Source organism: Chaetodon auriga, chromosome 6 (genome assembly GCF_051107435.1).
Source record: "Chaetodon auriga isolate fChaAug3 chromosome 6, fChaAug3.hap1, whole genome shotgun sequence".
NCBI lineage: Eukaryota > Metazoa > Chordata > Actinopteri > Chaetodontiformes > Chaetodontidae > Chaetodon > Chaetodon auriga.
In genome coordinates this window covers 1,735,280-1,752,555 of record NC_135079.1, presented here as the reverse complement: position 1 = coordinate 1,752,555, position 17,276 = coordinate 1,735,280, and the positions used below count along the sequence as shown (strand labels likewise).

Below are 17,276 nucleotides of genomic sequence, written 5' to 3'. Positions count from 1 at the left end.
ATTCAGCTTAAAGTTAGAAAACATTAAAAATGAGAAAGTTTGTGTGTGAACCGTCAGACTGTACCGAGTGGAGAGCGTGAACAGACTTCAGCAGACTTTCCATCATCAGGCGATGGAACCAAAGAAGAAGAAGAGAGTCAGCGTTTGACCGTTTGTTTCCTTTAAGTGCTTCTTCCTGGTTTATGTGTCTTCCACCTGCGCCTGTTCCTCCACCCAAACACACCGCCGATCAGCGCCGTCCTGACGCTCAGGTGTGCAACGGCAGTGTGACACCAGAAAGTGTCATGGAGAGACTTCCTGAAGGTGTGGCTTCACGTCAAGGCAGCATTTTCCTTCACCTGAAGACCTCGAGTGTAAATACTGACGTCCAATCAGGACGAGGAGTCCCTGACCTACCTGTCTGAGCGACGTCCCACCTGTGCTGCTGTGTTTTCTGATTTATTGTCGTGTTGCTGCTGCGTCATGTGAAGACTCAGCGATCAAATGTCCCGCAGTCATCAGATGTATTTCTGCTCTCAGTGTGTAAACAGATCTTCAGCATCTCTCCAGTCTTTTCACTTTATGACCATTTTAAGTTTCCTCCACCTCGTCGCTCCTCTCACTTTCCTTCCCCGGCCGGCCGTCTCGTCTTAGCGGCTTAAAAGCGTCCATTGGGCTTGTCTTAAATGACCGTGTTGAAACTCCACTCTGACTGTTTGTGCCCCCCCCCCACCTGCCGCCCCCCCACCTTTCATCACTGCTGCTCCTCTGAGCCCAGAGCTGCTCTGTCGTGTTCACATATTATCATAATCTGTTTGTCGAGTCATATCTGAATGATTTGTCAGCTTTCTCCACTCCACCTCCAGACATCTTGAGTACCTTCCTCGTGGGGGTGTGTGGGGGGGGGTTATAATGCAATCAGTGAAAGAATCTAGAAGGAAGGAGTTATTTATATTGGTCAGATAGGGAGGAGATTTAAGTGGCAAAGAGGGCTCAGATATAATGTTTCAGGTGCCGCTGAGCCCATTGGTCTGTGAGAAAATCGCCTTCCATAAAGAGAACGATGGGTTTCCTTTGCCTTCAGGGAATGCAATATATACCAACTAATGATGGCAAAAGTCAGCTGCTTCCAAAGCCGTCGCTCCGTCCTGTTTCCATCGTCCACTGAAAGGTGAGAAATCTTCTTTTCTCTGCTGCTGCTGATGTTTCTCTGCAGATCTTTGACTCACGAGCGTCTGCGCTCGTTCATGCTGTTCAGTCAAAGTTTGGTTGTTTTCTTTGAGCTCTTGTCAAAACAAGTCGTTTAGGCTCTTTTGGGGAAGCGAAGCGGCTCGTTAGGACTCTGTTGCTGCAGGATGATCCGAGCTGCTGCTCAGTTTGGGGTAGTTTTGGGATGACGCGGTGACGTGCAGTGTGATGAGGTGTGTTGGTGTAAATGGACTCTGGAGTTGGAAAGTGATAGTCCCAGTGTTTCACCGTGTCATCACAGACTGTTGTTGGTGAGCTGGCTGTGGTCTCGTGCTTCCTTTGATAAAATGGTCTTTGGCTTTGTGTTGGATTCAGTTCTAATCGCAACATTCTGCAGGTCTGAAGTCAAGAGATGAAGAGAGAGGGTAAAAACCGTGGAGCAGCCTGCATGATGTTCAAATACAGTTGCTTTCCAAATACATGTGTACACGGGTCATTATGCAGGTTTACTTCCACCATTTTACTGCAAACCTGTGAAACGGCTGAACAAGATTCAGTTTGAGGATTGAGGTTTATTTTCTGGAGCTTCTAGTCATTCCAGGCCCTTCACAGCACACTCAATGCGTGTATTACTGGTCATATTATCTTCAGGCCTGGTGATGCCACCGAGCTGTGAGATGCTCTTCAGAACGTCAGACGTCTGTGTGGTGGCTGTGGTCAGGACAGAACACTGAGCCTGGCTGCTGTTTGCTCTGTTATAAAAGGCCAAAGTTCAGTAAACTGATTCATTGCTCAGTTTGTTGCCATGAAAAAGTTCTCATTATGTTTATGGCCAAAGAATTGTGAGAAGATCAGCGAGATTAACACAGAGTTCAGATTTCAAGCTTTGAAAAGTTATTAAGTTAACTTGCGTTACACAAATGTTACATTTTAACAGATGACGAAGATGAAGACGTCCTGATGCCGATGATCCTAAAAACATTGTGATCAGGTGTTTAAACGTACGTGCTGCTCATTTGTTTGTCTCTACTGTTCTGAGATCTGTTTGACGTCCCGTCACGTCTTCGTTGTTTGTGACCCGTCAGCATTTTTTGTGGACGATGCAGCTTTTTGTTTCTGTTTAAAGAGCCACGCTCTGCTTTCGTCACAGGGCCCCAAATACCCCAAATTTCACTGCTCACTTTTTGAAATCATCGTGATCTTGAGTGTCAAAACGTCGACGTCATTCAGGGAGTTTTGGATTTGGATTCTTTAGTGAAATTCAGGGAGTGTTTCTTTAACTTTAAGTGTAACCGATCACATCAGATCCAGGTCTGATCCTGATCCTGTTCTGCATTCTGTTAAAACATAGATCCACTCAGAATGTTGGATCAGACTCCAGGTTGTTACTGGGACATGTGTCAAAGCTTTGGGTGGAGTTTTGGAGCAGACACCATAATCTGGACACCCCTGGTTTTTACCGACTCTTCAGTCCTTTGACCCAGTGTTGGGACATCTTTCAGATGTCTTGTCAAAGACTGCGGAGACATTAGTTCTCTGTTCTCCGTTTGGACTCAGTGGTGGTTGATGGGGATTGTTCTGCTGCTCTGCACCGTCTCTATTTTCAGAGGATGGACGTCGTCTCAGTCGTGTCAGAGATGTTTGTACCAACAGAGGACGTATCAAGTGTGTCCTGATAATCTTCCAGAAGACAGACCTTTCATAAGAGGGATGCCCGGGGTGGGGGGGGGGTGGGGGGCAACTGGACCCCAGATCCTTCTCCTAATTTAGACTTGAGGTTTTTCCTCAAGGCAAACTGCTGTTGGTCCCTGCTGGTGTCACGTTTCCTCTAAGTGGAGTCATTATTTTGGAAGGAAGCATTCCAGCCGTGCTCCTCCTCAGCCTGAACCCTCCTTCACCTCCCTCGCCTCCTTTTCACTCCCTTCTCTTTGTGTTAGCTGACACCACCCAGTTCATGACTCTTTATGTTTCACACATTCATTTCTGATTATTTTAAGAATTTGACATCCATAACGTCTGCGTGCCTCTTCATTATGTCAAACTGGAGAATTATGTTTTCTGCAGGTTTGAAGCCAAACAAACGCCACGATGTCAGAGTGAGTACTTCTGGTTCATCCACATGTTCATCTATATTTTATTTTGGACTTTAAAACACTAAAGTACCACTTCAAACTCGTACTGCTGTAACAGTAAGTCCAAGTTTAACCGTTGCTGCTGTTAGAACTGTGACCTGTGTGTTGAACAGGACTTAAAAAGAGCGACCAGGGGTTTGTTTCCCAGAAACATTCACTGATTTCAGGACTTTTCTAGAATGAAGTCACATTTCTTTGCATATTGGTTCAGTTATGAATATGAAATAAGTGTTTTTTAAAATGTCCTAACAAACCGATGTTTTCTCAACCCTTCAGGAAAAAGATGTCTTCGAGTCGGAAGCATCAGCTGAAGGTAAAAGATTTGATTTTTTTACAGTGTGAATAAAAGAAAAGGAGCTGCTCCTGCACAAAAACCTCCTCACACTCCTTCAGTCATGAGATTAAGGAGTAGAGAAAACCTTGACTGTGCGTCACCGTCTGACGTTTTCTGGCTGCTGTCTGGCAGAGTTTGATGCTGTCCATCGCCAAAGGTTTACTGGAGGAGGAGGAGAAGCAGCGAGAGGAGGACAGGAGGAGGTACATGGCTGAGAACTGTCCTCCGGTGTCCATGCCCAGGGGCATGCAGGAGCTGCAGGTACAGTCCAGTAAAAACTGTTTTTTCTTCAGATGTAGTCGACACTGTGATGAATATTTTGGGTCCTCAATCCATCATTTTGTGGCTTATTGCCGGCGTTTGTGTTCAGGAGCTGTGCAAGGAGATCCACCAAAAGATTGACAAGATCGACGAGGAGCGATACGACCTGGAGATGAAAGTCAGCAAGTGCAACAAGGAGGTAGATGATGTGAAACTACTTAACGACCCAACTCCGGCAGAACCTTCAGAGGGTCCATCGAGTGGATGTCTAGTGACATCTAGTGGAGATTCCAAAGGAACCAAAGATGTCAATCTTGAAAATGTGTCTAAAATGACTAAAAATACACTCAGCACAAGGGGAGCCCTTTGGATTTTAATTATCCCATAATATTCCTCTGCTGCCACCCTCAGGACAAACTTTTAGCCTCTTTTCTGCTCAGACATGAAGAAATGGGATATTTTTCGTTCTGTCCATTTTATAGTGTACTGAAGCCCTCAGTGGTTCCCTTCATGTGCTGAAAGTCTAAATGAGCGAACGTTTGAAACTTTAAATTCAGGACCTGAAATCAAGCTCCTGGTCTAAAGGAGGCTGAGACGCTGAAAATCTGACTTTCCTGATGACTGAAGCGTCGTGTTTAAGCTGTTTGCTGTAATTCAGACTTCATTTTCCAGATTGACGACCTGAAGATCAAAGTTCAGGACCTGATGGGCAAGTTCAAGAAACCCGTCCTCAAGAAAGTGCGTATGTCCGCTGACGCCATGCTGAAAGCTCTGCTGGGCTCCAAACACACAGTCAACCTGGACCTGAGGGCCAACCTGAAGCAGGTCAAGAAGGAGGTGAAGGAGGAGGTGAGGAGCCGCCAGCCTCGCTCGTTTTATGAACCTGTTTTTTGTCCTGACAGAAACGGCTAAAGTGAAGTCAGTCTAAACCAACAGGCTCAAACCTCCTTTGTCATTAGCTTCTCGTCCAGCTCTGACTTCGCTCCTCTTGGTGTTTCAGGAACTGCGTGACGTTGGCGACTGGCGTAAAAACATCGAAGACAAAGCCGGCATGGATGGCAGGAAGAAGATGTTTGAGGCCGAGGCTTAAATCCAAAAACTGCAGCTGCTCTGAACAAACCTGCCGGATTTGTAGTTCCTGTTTTTCACTGACTGAAAACCGCTTAGATAGCACTAATAATTTTTTAAATTACCTTCAAAGCTGTAGAAACTGTGACAGAATAAACAAGCAACACCTGCTGAAGGAGCCGTTTGTCCTGCTTGCTTGGATTTCTACATATCTGTTGTTAAAACAGCTGAAATCAGAGCCTTCAAAGGTTATGAGAGAAATAAGTGTTATTAACTTAACTCCGTGCAAACAGTCAAAAGCTGCTGCCTACAGCTCGCCTCTGTATGTCCATCAACAGCTAGCTTAACGTTAGCTCCTGTGAACAGAACCAGGACGTTCCTGGAGGAAGGCTAACCTGTGGCTAACGTTAGCCAGCTGAGATGACGCAACATGTAAATCAGACAACTTGTAGTCACTTAAAAGACATTTCTCCTCCTTTTCTGGAGGCTAACTGCCTCTGCACAGCTTTAGCTTTAGCTGTGCAGAGGCAGTTAGCTAACACGCTTACACGCAGTAAGCTAACACGTCGTGGACCAGTCTGTCCAGAGGGACTAAACTGACTTTAACCCTTCATTTAAGAGACAGCGTTCATTTTAGTTCGAAGAATTTTACATCAAAATCCTAAAATAATTATGAAAAATGACGTCATCCCTAATAACTTGCATATTTAAAGTGTGACTGTTGAAGGTGAGGACGCGTTCGACAGGTGGATGGGAGTCAGTGTGTCTTCTCTTTAGCTTGTGGGAATGTTAAAAAGCAGCAAGGTAATCAGACGCCAAGTCTTCTTCCTTCGTCGTCGCTGTTTTATGACGTGAAAAGCCTCTAATGGTGTGAGAGAGACACGCCGTCCTCAACACGTTATGGAAGGTTTAACTTTATGGTGAGAAATATGACGCCATATTTGTCCCCTCGAATGAACTCTGAGTATATTTATCTTCCTCAAACATACAAACTGCGTCACAAACAGTCAATTTTTCCACTTCAGCCACAAACTGATCTGAGGTAAGACAAGTCTCTGTTTTATTTATCGCTGTTATGGTTGATTATGGATATACAAGCCTTCTACAAACGTTGGTAACACTCGACAGATTCTGAATGCTAATATAGTAAAACACAGTTGAAATAATAGAAAATATGTCTTTGTTGGAGAAAATATGTCCCTATTTGTTGAAGTTATACCTGTTGACACATGCTGTTCATTGATGAACATTTAAAGTGTCCTCATGTTTGCTAACAGTGTGTGATAAAGCAGGTATCAAACCTTTGCTAAATGCTAAATGCTAAATCTGAGGGTCAAAATAAAATGAGCATTTATGCTCAAAGTTCAGTGACTGTCCAGATTCATGTGATTTTGATTTACACTTTTCTTTTTTTATATTCCAGGTGTTTGACTGAGTCTCCTTCAGAGCAGCAGCGACGCACCGTGAGTTCAGCTTCCTTCAATTAAAGACACAATCTGTAATCAATGCGACGCGGAGAAAAGAGGTTTCCCCATGACCAAGTCTACAAGTCTGGAATCAAATCTAAGCTCTTTTGTCCTGCTGAAGGTTTGTTTTACACCAGAAAGGACAAGAATATTCAGTTATGATCAGCTGTGATCTGTTAAAACACTGCTGTCATGTTAAAGTATCAGTAATAATATTCAAATAACACGATATGTGTAACTATAACTATCTGAAAAGTACTTTTACTGTTATCACTTTTTTACTTCAAGATCCTGTCCAGCTGCTGATTGAAGTAAAAGCTCCTCTCTGCTCATCAGAGTTACATATTTAGACGTTTATTCCATGAAAAACTCTCCTCATGCCTGACATTGGCTCAGATCTGACCTCTGATCAGCAGCGTCACTTTCTGACAAAGTGCTCTGAGGAACATTTGTTTTAACTTTCTTCATCAGCACCGTGAAGCCATATGAGATGTCCTGTCAGCGTCTGACATTAATCACGGTGTAACTTGGCAGGCTGGCGTGAGCTAACATTATCTGCAGGTCCGTTTGGCTCGTACTGGCTGTGGGTGATGAATGGACGAGCGTCGGGCTTCAGCAGCAGTTTGGCTCTGAGCTTCAGGTCCGTCGGTCAAACGTGAAGCTCAAAGTTTCTCCTTTCGCAACTTTGCAAACGGAAACAGAACACGTCTCTGCCATCATGTAAAAGTAACTTAGTATAGATTTGTAGCTGCACCTGTCTTCACCTGGTGTTAGCCCCGCCCCACAGGTTGATGGGATTGGTATCTGAGATGTTGTAAGAAAGTGTGGCCGTCCGGGTCCCTGTCGTTGGTCCACTGCAGTTCAAACATGGAAAGCTCAGCCGCGGCGTTGACGGCTCCTCATGACTTTGTCTTGCAGCACATAAAAACGTCATATGAACATGTCAGCGAGGCTAACAGCCTGATTTTCATCGCAGGGAGTCTTTAAATCAATTGAACGAACGAATCAACGAATTGAAAATAAAATCTGAAAATTCATCATCGTATTGAGACCAAACTAAAAGTGTTTACTGGGTGAAGAATCACGAACTCTGACCCTTTAAAAAGCTTGAATTAAACATTGAATCTGGTATAAAACTCTATGAAATATTCAAATTTTCTCTCCATGAATTAAACTCATTGGTTTCGGTCCAGCAGCACGTCGGTGAATGTTTTCCAACCGTAAATCAAATCTCTGAATGATTTCTGTCTATAAATATTTGAAGCGTTGACTCTCGCATGCCTCTGTGGTTTAATCACTTTGCTGCATTCTGTCTGTTAGAGGCTCAGCGACACGAGATAATACAGATAACAATCTTAAAGGGCGGTTATTTATAATGAGGCGAGCCGAGGAAGGGGGCAGATGACACTGTACTGTATTTCATGACCTTGCCAGCTCATTGGTTTGACCAGTAATCCACTTCCATAAAGAGAAAGTGGAGGATTTAGAGGGCTATCAGAGATTGCAATATATACCTTCTTAACACTTGGACCGACTGAGACTCAGTCTGCATCTCTGTGACTCCGACAAGCTGACAGCTCGGCTCGGTAAGAACTCTTTTCTGCCCGTTTGATGCTGTTTGAGGTGGAAGTCCGAGTTTTTTGCCCGTTTCGAGCAGATTCTTTGCATGACAGCAGCCGTGGAGACTCGAAGGGACGGATGTTTTGTTCAGGTCAAAGCTCGTCAGAGGAAGGTTGTCGAAAAAGGTTTCGGTCTCTTTCGAGCTTTTGCTGAATATTTGGGTCACGTGGTCGAGAGTGTGACCAGCTGCTGTTGGCTTTCAACCAAGTTTTTTTTAGCGAGGCGTGCCTCGGTTTGTAGCGGCGGTAAAATGCCAAAAGTTCACGGCTGTTTGACGCTTTTGGGGAATTCTTGAAGAAGAACGAAGTCTTACTTTAAGATACTTTCAGTGTTACGTTAGGTGAAATCTGTGGATCGTTTCTTCATTATTAAACTCTTACTCTTGTGTCCTGAGTGTTTTTTCTGGATTTCAAAGGTCAACGCGAGTCGTTTTTTGTGGAAACGCTCAGACGTGCTCGGCCTGCTGTGAGGCAAACCGGTGATGTATGGTCTGCTGATGTGGCGCGCTGAAAAGCAACACGGCTACAAGGCATGAACTTGTAAATCGATCTGTCGGTGTTTATCCTCCTGTCAGCGCCGAGGTCTTCAGAGGAAAACCTCGTCTAATCTGCCACGGCTGCCAAAGTCCGTCTCTGTCACCACTTTAATCCCCTCTCACCAAATTTAGCCTGTTTTCTTCACACGCAGTAACGTTAGAGGTTTATTTGGGGCTTTTACTTAAAGTGTTTGTTTCTGTGTTTCAGCTCAGTTTGTTGTGAAAACGAGGTTTCTGAAGAGATGAGCTTTAAAAACAGATTTCGTCGCTTTGCGTTCGTTTCCTGTGGGTCTCCTTGCGTTGGACAGAGCTGTGTTTGTGCCTCCTCGTCTGGGTTTCCTCAGCGTGAAGCAGATGAACTGTACATGCGTGTGAGGTCAGCCCGACAGCCGGTTATTTTTGTGATATGCTTTAACATCTTGTCCATCTGAGGGATGTTCTGTGGTGTTCGGTTACGGCAAACCCTTCCACCCCCCCCACCCCCCCCCTCCAGAGACAATCCCTGTACCCACAACATACACACACACTTACTACAAAAATCAGGGCCCAAATTAAACCCTGCAGATTTTATTCCATCTCTGGAGCAAAAGCAAAATGTTGTCGCGTCGAGTTTCCAGTGTCAGCCCTGGAGATGACCCTCTCACCTATTATTGGTTTACAGATGCCGGCCATTTGCTCCTGGGTCAGTTATGTGTTTAAGGATGCCTGCAGTGGTTTCAGACATCTTTTCTTTCAAGACAAGCCCGCTGTCATTTTTTTTCAGCATAATGAAGACGTTAGGAACAGCTGTGGCTCCAGGAATAGAGTCTTAATCCGCCGCTCCATCACAGCTCCTAAACAAACAGCTCCGGCAGCGACGGTCTGGACTCCGAGTACCTCTGGAAGTGGCCTCAGAGTCCTCCAGCGGGTCCTGAAACAGCCTGGTGGTGTCTATTCATCCCAATGGAAGTGGTGGAAAGTAACCAAGTACATTTACTAAGTACTGTGTGTCCATTTTATGCTACTTTATACTTCCACTCCTACGTTTTAAAGGGAATTATTGTACTTTCTACTCCAAAAATTGTCTAGTTCACATGTTTGAGTTGTTTCACCAAAGAGACCAAATGTCTTCTCTAAACTTCTCACACGGTTTCATTTAAATAACTTTCAGCCTCTAAAAGATCCAACAAGAGAAAATCTAAAAGAACGCAGTATGAACTTGTGTATCAGCACTTCGTTTTTCTCTAATTAATCATGTGACGACCCCTTAGATTGATCTGGTGACCCTTTAGAGGGGCCCGACCCTGAGGTTGGGCACCACTGGACTAAACTCGCTAACTGTACGTGACGTAGCTGAAAGTAGCTCCACCTGCAGCAGCTCCAACAGTAAAGTGCTGCTTTAACATTGACGCTCAGTCACAGGAGGCATTTTACTGAACGACTTTTACGTTGAAGTACAGTTAGCTGATAATACTTCTGTACTTTCAGCTGACATTGTTGTATTGGTACTTTTACTTCAGTGAAAGAGTGTTTCTGTCACCACAGACAGATAGTTTAGGTTTTATTTGACTCTTCGTCTCGGCTATCAGAGATTTCTGCCTGCTTCCCACTGCAGTGGTGGTGAGTGGAATTTCCTCTGCGGTGCATTCAAAGACGTATTGGACACTGAACCATAACATGAATCAGTTTTTCTTCTGCGTGTTGGAAGGTCGACCTGATTTGTTCAGGTTGGAGGACGTTTTATGAGTGAAATGCTGGTTGATGTCAGACGCACGTCTTCATTTTCTCTCAGAACTCGTAGACTCGTATTTGTGCAGCGATTGTTGCGAAGAGTGTTTCAGTGATGTGACAGAGGCTAATCTTTGCTCTCAGGAATCTGAAATGGGTATTTGTTCAGTTTTTCTTATTCAGACGTATTCACTGCTGGCTGCTGGCATGAGGACAGGACTGTGTGTGAATGACAGTTAGCCCACATCATGAACTGCTCGTCATTCGTACTACATCACTGTTTTAGAGGGATGGATGTGTCCCCACCATCCTGTTAAAACTGAAACTGAGATCTGGTTTATTTCATCCATCACAGTGAACATGTCTGCCATTTTTAAAATGATGTAATTATTGTGTGATGATGCAGCACAGACTTATAGAATCAATTAGTCAAATACCTGACAACAGTAGAAGACACAACGTTTACCTATCAAACAAGTGTCAAGTCGGAGTTTAATACTGAATACTGAAGGACATCAAAAGCTACAAGAGGCAACAAGTCAAAAATTACTCCTGTATGAAGCAGTGGAGCAATAATGCTAATTATACATCAGAACACAAGGCTCTAACAGTGCAGAGATACTAGCATTTTGCATGTTGATATGCCTTTGCTAATGTAGCATGTTAGCTTGTTAGCATGCTAAAAAGGCTAATACCAGGCTAATTTAGACTTGCTAGAATTTTCCATGCTAACACTGAAAATATTAGCATGCTAATGTTAGCATGTTTTGTTAGCATCAGGCTTAAAGTACATAAGACTGACCGGACCGTTTTAGAGGTGTCCTGTCATGTAAAATGTAAATTTTGACCTGCTAATAGCATGCTACACTGACATGCTAACATCAGCTTGCTATAATGCTATTTTTTGAGCATTTAACATCTTACTATCATTTAGCATGGTGCTAAGATTCAGGGTATATATTTATTTATTTAGTTATGCCAACGTGCAAAATTTAGCACGTGTAACATGTTTGCAAATAGCATGCTAGCATGTCACTGTTGTCATGTTACCATTAGCCTCCAAGCTCATCTTAGGCTGAAAGTTAAGTCATCAGATTCAGAAGTATCCTGTCATGAAGTGATGCCGGACACATCTAAATTGACCTGCTGGTGGCGCTAAAAGAACAGCCAGAGGATCATCAAAGCCAACATGAGGGCCGTAAATGTCTGAACTGAATTTCAAGGCACTCTGTCCGGGAGCTGTCGAGATATGTATCTGCACCGCCGTGTTGGACCACCGTCCCCAGAGCCACGCTGTTAAAAATAGTGCTGTGGTCCTTTGTGGCATTAACACGGCCTGGGTTACATGTTCAGCTCCGTGAAATTTCCTGGAATTAACATGATGTCTTAAGATAGAATTAACAGGAGGCCAAACATGAAATGTGAGAGAGGTGAGTTTCTACAGCTGGAAGGAAGTAGGAGGAGGAGGAGGAGGAGACATGACTTCAAACATGAAGTAGTTTGATGTAGAAACAGATGAGCCCAAAGTAAAGATGTGGACTTTAACTTTCACCGTTTAGACCAGATATGAACTCATCCCTGGAGGTTTTGTTTCATACGTGACCTGTGCTGATAGCAGGTCGCATTAAGCCGATGGGTCGTGTGTGTGTCTGTCACTTCGAGCTGCATCTACATTTGGTGTTTGTCAAACTTCTAAAATGCTGCAGAAACACCTGAATTTTATCACTCGTCAAAGGTCCAAAGGTAATTTTAATGCACTCTTTTCTTTTTTTTTCTACCAGGTAAAATCCGGATCCTGCAGCTAAGATGGCCACTGAGTGAGTTTTTTTAAATATACCTGCTGTATCTGCTGCTTTTTGTTCTGTTGGCAGGATGTCTCATATACTCATAAACACATTTCAGGGCCGAGGATCATTTTGAAGGATAAAATATCACACTTTTTAGACTAGATGCAAATCCAGATGCAGACTACAGTTTCAGAAGATTGGCAGATGTGTGCGCTCTTTGAGTGATGTCAGTCCTTACTGATGTTGTCCGCTAACACAACATGATGATGATGATGCATATTTTCTGTTTTCCCCTGCAGAAAAAGTCTGTCTGCGAGGCGTAAGCATACTCTGAAAGTAAGAAATGAGAACCTTTTTATTCCCTCTGAAGAAGAGCTGCTTTGACATTTCAGCTGAAAATGCTTGATGACGATGTCGTCCACAGAGCTGTATGCTGGTGGTGGCGAATAATCTGCTGGAGGCTGAATCAAACATGAAGGCCGGGGAGAGGGAGAAGTTCCTGGCGGAGAAGTGTCCTCCTCTGGAGCTGCCGTACTCCAAGGAAGAGCTCATGGTGAGACACAAACAGGACGGGCTGTCCCGCTCGGTCCAGGATGTTACATGATGGGTTCAAGAGTAGATGGAAACATTTCAGCCATATTAAGGTCAAATTAATTAACCCAAAGCTTGTAATCGCATAGCAAAGTCACCAAAAACTGCTTTCTCTTCAGGAACTTTGCCAGAAACTTCATTCGGAGATCAACATCAGTGAGGAGGAGCGATACTGCATAGAGTTCAAACTGGGCATGGTTCTGAACGAGGTGAGACACGGCTCCAGGTCTGCTCACGGTGCTGATTGGACCCGTTTGAGGGCCCAGACATTATGGACTGTTAGCGCTGTGTTAGAGCAATGCTGCAGTCAAAAAGTGCATCAGTCCACGCGGAACCCGGCATCCCAGCCTCGGTTTAAGGGATGCTGGCGCACAAACTGATTGGTCTTCCTCACCGCCAGTCAACTTATCATAACCTTCGCCGTTCAATGCAAAACGAGCCATCATGCTTGCTTGTTATTGGTTATGATGGTTTTTGGGATGGAAAGGGTTAAACAAAGGTCACCTGCACATCTGCCAGAAGTGGTTGGAGATCACACTGAGAGGAACTGTGTACTCAAATGTGTCGTATAGACTGTTGTATTGAGGACAGAATGAATAACAATAATATAATAATAATGAACTTTATTTGTAGAACACCTTTCATACAGGAACAGCAGCTCAAAGTGCTTTACAAGAAAAAAAAATCACAGGCACCACGTGAGTGTTTCACATAAAAATGACAGAATGGACGTAAAAACAGATAAAAAAAAAAATCTAAAATAAGATGGAGAATAAAACCCTGTTGATAATGATCAAAATGATGAAAATAAAGATAATGCATAAAACCACCACATTAAATAATAAAGGTGAAATAGATTAAACATAACACAAAAAACCAAGAAAAATACAACATTTTAAAATAAGTGCAGCAGTGCATCAGCGCGAGGCAAAGCTCAAAAGTTTCAGACCTGAATCAGGACGTCAGAGCTAGTTAGTTAAATGCTAACGTTTTTAGCTCATCAAGGTCACATTAGGAAAAACATGCTGCTCCTCATTCATGACTGATGATTTGACCTTTTATACGTCTGTACATGTCATTGTTCCTCCTGAAGGTCAGAGACCTCAACATAAAGATTGTGGATCTGAGGGGAAAGTTCAAGAGACCCCGACTGAAGAAAGTGCGTATGTCTGCTGACGCCATGCTGAAAGCTCTGCTGGGCTCCAAGCACACGGTCAACATGGACCTGAGGGCCAACCTGAAGCAGGTCAAGAAGGAGGTGAAAGAGGAGGTGAGCTGCCATCGATATATTTGTCTTTGTCGATGGTCACCGTGTCGGATCGAATGATCACAGACAAACTTTTCGTGTAGACGCCCGATTGTTGTTCATAAGCCGTCACGTTGCTGATAATTCATCAGCCGTATTTGTGTTTAATCATTTTCTGGTCTTTATGTAAACTGAATGAAACATTGTCTGTGTCCACAGGACAAGCAGCTGCGCGACGTTGGCGACTGGCGTAAGAACATTGAAGACAAGTCCGATAGGAAGAAGATGTTTGACAGTTAAATGTGATCTGCCGCTGATTGTTGGGCTTTTCAGGACAGAATTCAGGTCTAATGTCTTTGTGGCTGAAGAGTTTTATTCCAGAATGCTGCATATCCACCGTAAACGTACCTTTAGCTGAAGGAACAGATCCGACGTGACTGTGGTGGAGTTGTTAAGCTCATGGTGTGGTACAGTAGGTGATGAATGGCCGTAATCTTGTGATGTGCAAACATATAAACATAAATTCATATTCAGCCAATATCCTTGTTTTGTTTTGTTTTTTTTTTTAACAAATGCATCAATTGAAACGAGTTGAATTCTTCAGTGTTTATTTTCCAAATGTAGGAAATCTGTAATGTGCGCTGCGGCAGAGTTCAGGTACTTCTTGGATATCTGACTTTGGAACAAAACTCTTCAGTTGAATCTAAGCTTCCTTCTGCTTTTGCCTGTGTTGACACTGTACTGTGATGTATTTGTACTGTGTGTACTGATGTCAGTTAGTACATGAGTGATGAATCAAGCCTGCTTTTGTTCTGAAGAGGTTGACCTATGCTTCTGCATCAAAATACTGCTGTACAAGTTCAAGGCCACTGTTAACGGATCTCTATCAAAAAGTGAATTCATTCTAATGGGGTTAATGTAAAATCCATGAAAATCACCTGAATCTCACCTTCTTTTACTTTGGTGTGTTGACTGAGCAGATTTTTTTTATTATTATTAAAACTGGTACGTCCTCAGAATAGTGACATAGATTTTGATTTTTAAGTTTATATCGTAGTATTTTTATTCATATTGTACTTTTACTGCAGAAAAAACTTCATGCACGCTTGTCTTGATGAGTGTCTTACAAAACCTCGTCTCCTAGAAATGACATCTCTGTACAAACAACTTGCATTCATGATTACGTTGTGCTGACAAAATGTACATTTTAATGTACGGCGCTGGAGTCACAGGGAGGCGGTCGGGTGGATGGCAGGTGTACAAAGGGCAGGTTGGGCAAAACAAGCATCCCAGTTAAGGTTAGGGAAGGATCATGATATGAGTGCTCTCAGTGCCTAAACATAACCATTAAAAAGTCTGTAGTCACTATTAGTGGATGGTGCATTGAGAGACTGCCTATTTTGGCAGAAAACCAATGAAATACGTCAGTAAACATACGTTCAATATCAACATTTTTTCCGAATTTTGTTAAAAGAAAGCATAATTCAGTCAGCGTTACATTTCCCTCAAAACGTATTTGCTGTTGCTAATTAGTTTTATATGAATATCATTCCTAGGAGACATTACTTCTGCATTAAAAGGTATAAATAAAGCTAATATCACATGAATGTAATGTAATACTTTTTTCAGGAAGATAAAACGAATGAATAATCCCCTCTAGAGCTCTGTTGCCTACCCGACATGCAGCCACAGTGTAGCCCTGTGTTGCGTTAGCCTGGCGAGCTAATGGTCAGTAATAGATGAAATAATGCAATGCAAAGTCACGTTTCTAGCAGGAGCGACTCCTCTATCGCAGAAGTATAGTTCAGCCGAATATGCTAAACAACATCATGTTGTCTTTTCTAAACTGTTCAAATAGAAATGTGATGTACTTTTCTCCTCATGTTGGTGTCACATTAAATACAAAAAGCTTCACGCTCATCTGTTCATAGTCTTGTTGAATTTGTAAACACTTAGCTCCATAGCGCACTCAAGTTCATGCTTAAATCTTGTAAATTTGGACCTTAAATGAATCTTAAATTGTCTGTGTTCAGTCAAAGAGCTGCTCCGACCTTTTCAGCATGTGGTCCGTCCCTCAGCTGTCCGACAGAAGCAGAGGATTGTGCAGTAGGTGACATTAGCATGATGCTAAAAATGAGAAAATGAGAACTTGTCACAGCTGCAAGACATTAAACTGGCAGGTTTCTATGAGGTGACTGGTAGAGGAGATATTGTTCTGAAAAAGTTAGCTTTTCTCTCATCTGCACAACTTCAACCCCAACTGCTCAAGCGCTAATGCTACGCTCTTTATGCTAATGTTAACTTTAAGCTCATCTCTTGCTAATGAGACTTTCTATGATGAAGATTTAAAAGACTTTTCACAATGTCCTAATTCTCAGGTCACAGAATATAAAATCAAATCTGATAGGGGATTTTTTGGAAAGGTTTACATACTTGAGCTAACACTCACTGACTACAGTTAAACTGTAATCGATAACTGATCGCTAGCTAACATTGCTGGTAAAGGTTAGCATGAACAGCCGACAGCGCTGTCTAAAGACAGACATTATTTTGGTGCCAAAATTCAAGCCTTTTTCTGTTAATATCTGCTGTTGGTTCAAAGTTACAAATAGAAACATCTCAGCCTTTTTTCCAGTTGGAGCAGGTGAGTTATTGAGTTTTATTATTTGGATCTTGAAGTATTGTTGTCATTTTTTTTCTAAATAATTACTCGATTCTCTTTTTTTTCTTTTTTCCCGCAGATTGAACGTGTCTTGATGTGGTTTACTGTAGAGGTATGTTCATTCAGTTTCCTGTTGCTTCCTGATCCTGTGCTGACATTGGAGCATAAATCTGATACCCATCTTTCGGTTTGAGCATCAGTAAAATATGTGGGTCTTACGCTATGAAGACGAGCGATTTTTCAACTGAACTGAAATATTTGCTGCTGTTGAGGCAGCAGATAAAACAACTAGCTGCTCATTCAGACGTCGTACTGCTCTAGAAGCCAAATGAAAGCAGACAAGAGTCTGGAGGTAAACAACTTTTCTGTTCGCGGTTGGTCCACGAGCTCAGTACCAAAGTGCTCTGGGATGATGACTGTCGTTTTTTTTAAGGGTTCATAGGTTTTACTGTCCTGTGGGTTCACCGAGCAGCAAACGTTCAGCGTTGTGGTGCTCAGTGTTGACGTTTTTGTTACGATTGTTTGCAAGGTTAGGTCCAGTGGAACGTCACTAAAGACGAGGATCATCGCTAAACAAGACATTACGTTATTTACGTTCAGCTGTCTGATGTGAAACCGTTAACACTAATTTGTTAGTCGAGTTGCTTGTATCACTTCTGGACCTCCATCCGCAGTTAGCACCGCAATAAAAGAGTAATTT

At 43.0% G+C, this 17,276-nt stretch overlaps 2 protein-coding genes across 3 annotated transcripts; both read left to right on the top strand.

Moving 5' to 3' along the window:
* The first annotated feature begins 3,255 nt into the window (after window positions 1-3,255).
* Window positions 3,256-4,984, top strand: LOC143322078 (troponin I, fast skeletal muscle-like). Its single transcript, XM_076732978.1, has 6 exons — window positions 3,256-3,263; window positions 3,576-3,612; window positions 3,766-3,894; window positions 4,004-4,093; window positions 4,567-4,743; window positions 4,895-4,984. Exons 1-6 carry the CDS (start codon window positions 3,256-3,258, stop codon window positions 4,982-4,984), a joined length of 531 nt encoding a protein of 176 aa, XP_076589093.1.
* A 2,959-nt stretch (window positions 4,985-7,943) lies between these two features.
* LOC143322076 (troponin I, fast skeletal muscle-like) lies at window positions 7,944-15,817 on the top strand. 2 transcript variants are annotated; one of them, XM_076732975.1, is made up of 7 exons: window positions 7,944-8,014; window positions 12,072-12,107; window positions 12,377-12,413; window positions 12,502-12,630; window positions 12,788-12,877; window positions 13,762-13,938; window positions 14,134-15,817. In XM_076732975.1, exons 2-7 carry the CDS (start codon window positions 12,097-12,099, stop codon window positions 14,212-14,214), a joined length of 525 nt encoding a protein of 174 aa, XP_076589090.1. In that variant the 5' UTR covers window positions 7,944-8,014; window positions 12,072-12,096; the 3' UTR covers window positions 14,215-15,817. The 2 variants fall into 2 exon arrangements, with proteins under 2 accessions (XP_076589090.1, XP_076589091.1); XM_076732976.1 differs by lacking the exon at window positions 7,944-8,014 and adding an exon at window positions 11,906-11,967.
* The last annotated feature ends 1,459 nt before the right edge of the window (window positions 15,818-17,276 follow it).

Excerpts from the sequence above, each read along its gene's own strand:
- LOC143322076 (XM_076732975.1), top strand. Across the intron at positions 12,631-12,787 it reads ACTCCAAGGAAGAGCTCATG|GAACTTTGCCAGAAACTTCA; the intron begins GTGAGACACAAA and ends CTTTCTCTTCAG. Across the intron at positions 13,939-14,133 it reads AGAAGGAGGTGAAAGAGGAG|GACAAGCAGCTGCGCGACGT; the intron begins GTGAGCTGCCAT and ends CTGTGTCCACAG.
- LOC143322078 (XM_076732978.1), top strand. Across the intron at positions 4,094-4,566 it reads TCAGCAAGTGCAACAAGGAG|ATTGACGACCTGAAGATCAA; the intron begins GTAGATGATGTG and ends TTCATTTTCCAG. Across the intron at positions 4,744-4,894 it reads AGAAGGAGGTGAAGGAGGAG|GAACTGCGTGACGTTGGCGA; the intron begins GTGAGGAGCCGC and ends TTGGTGTTTCAG.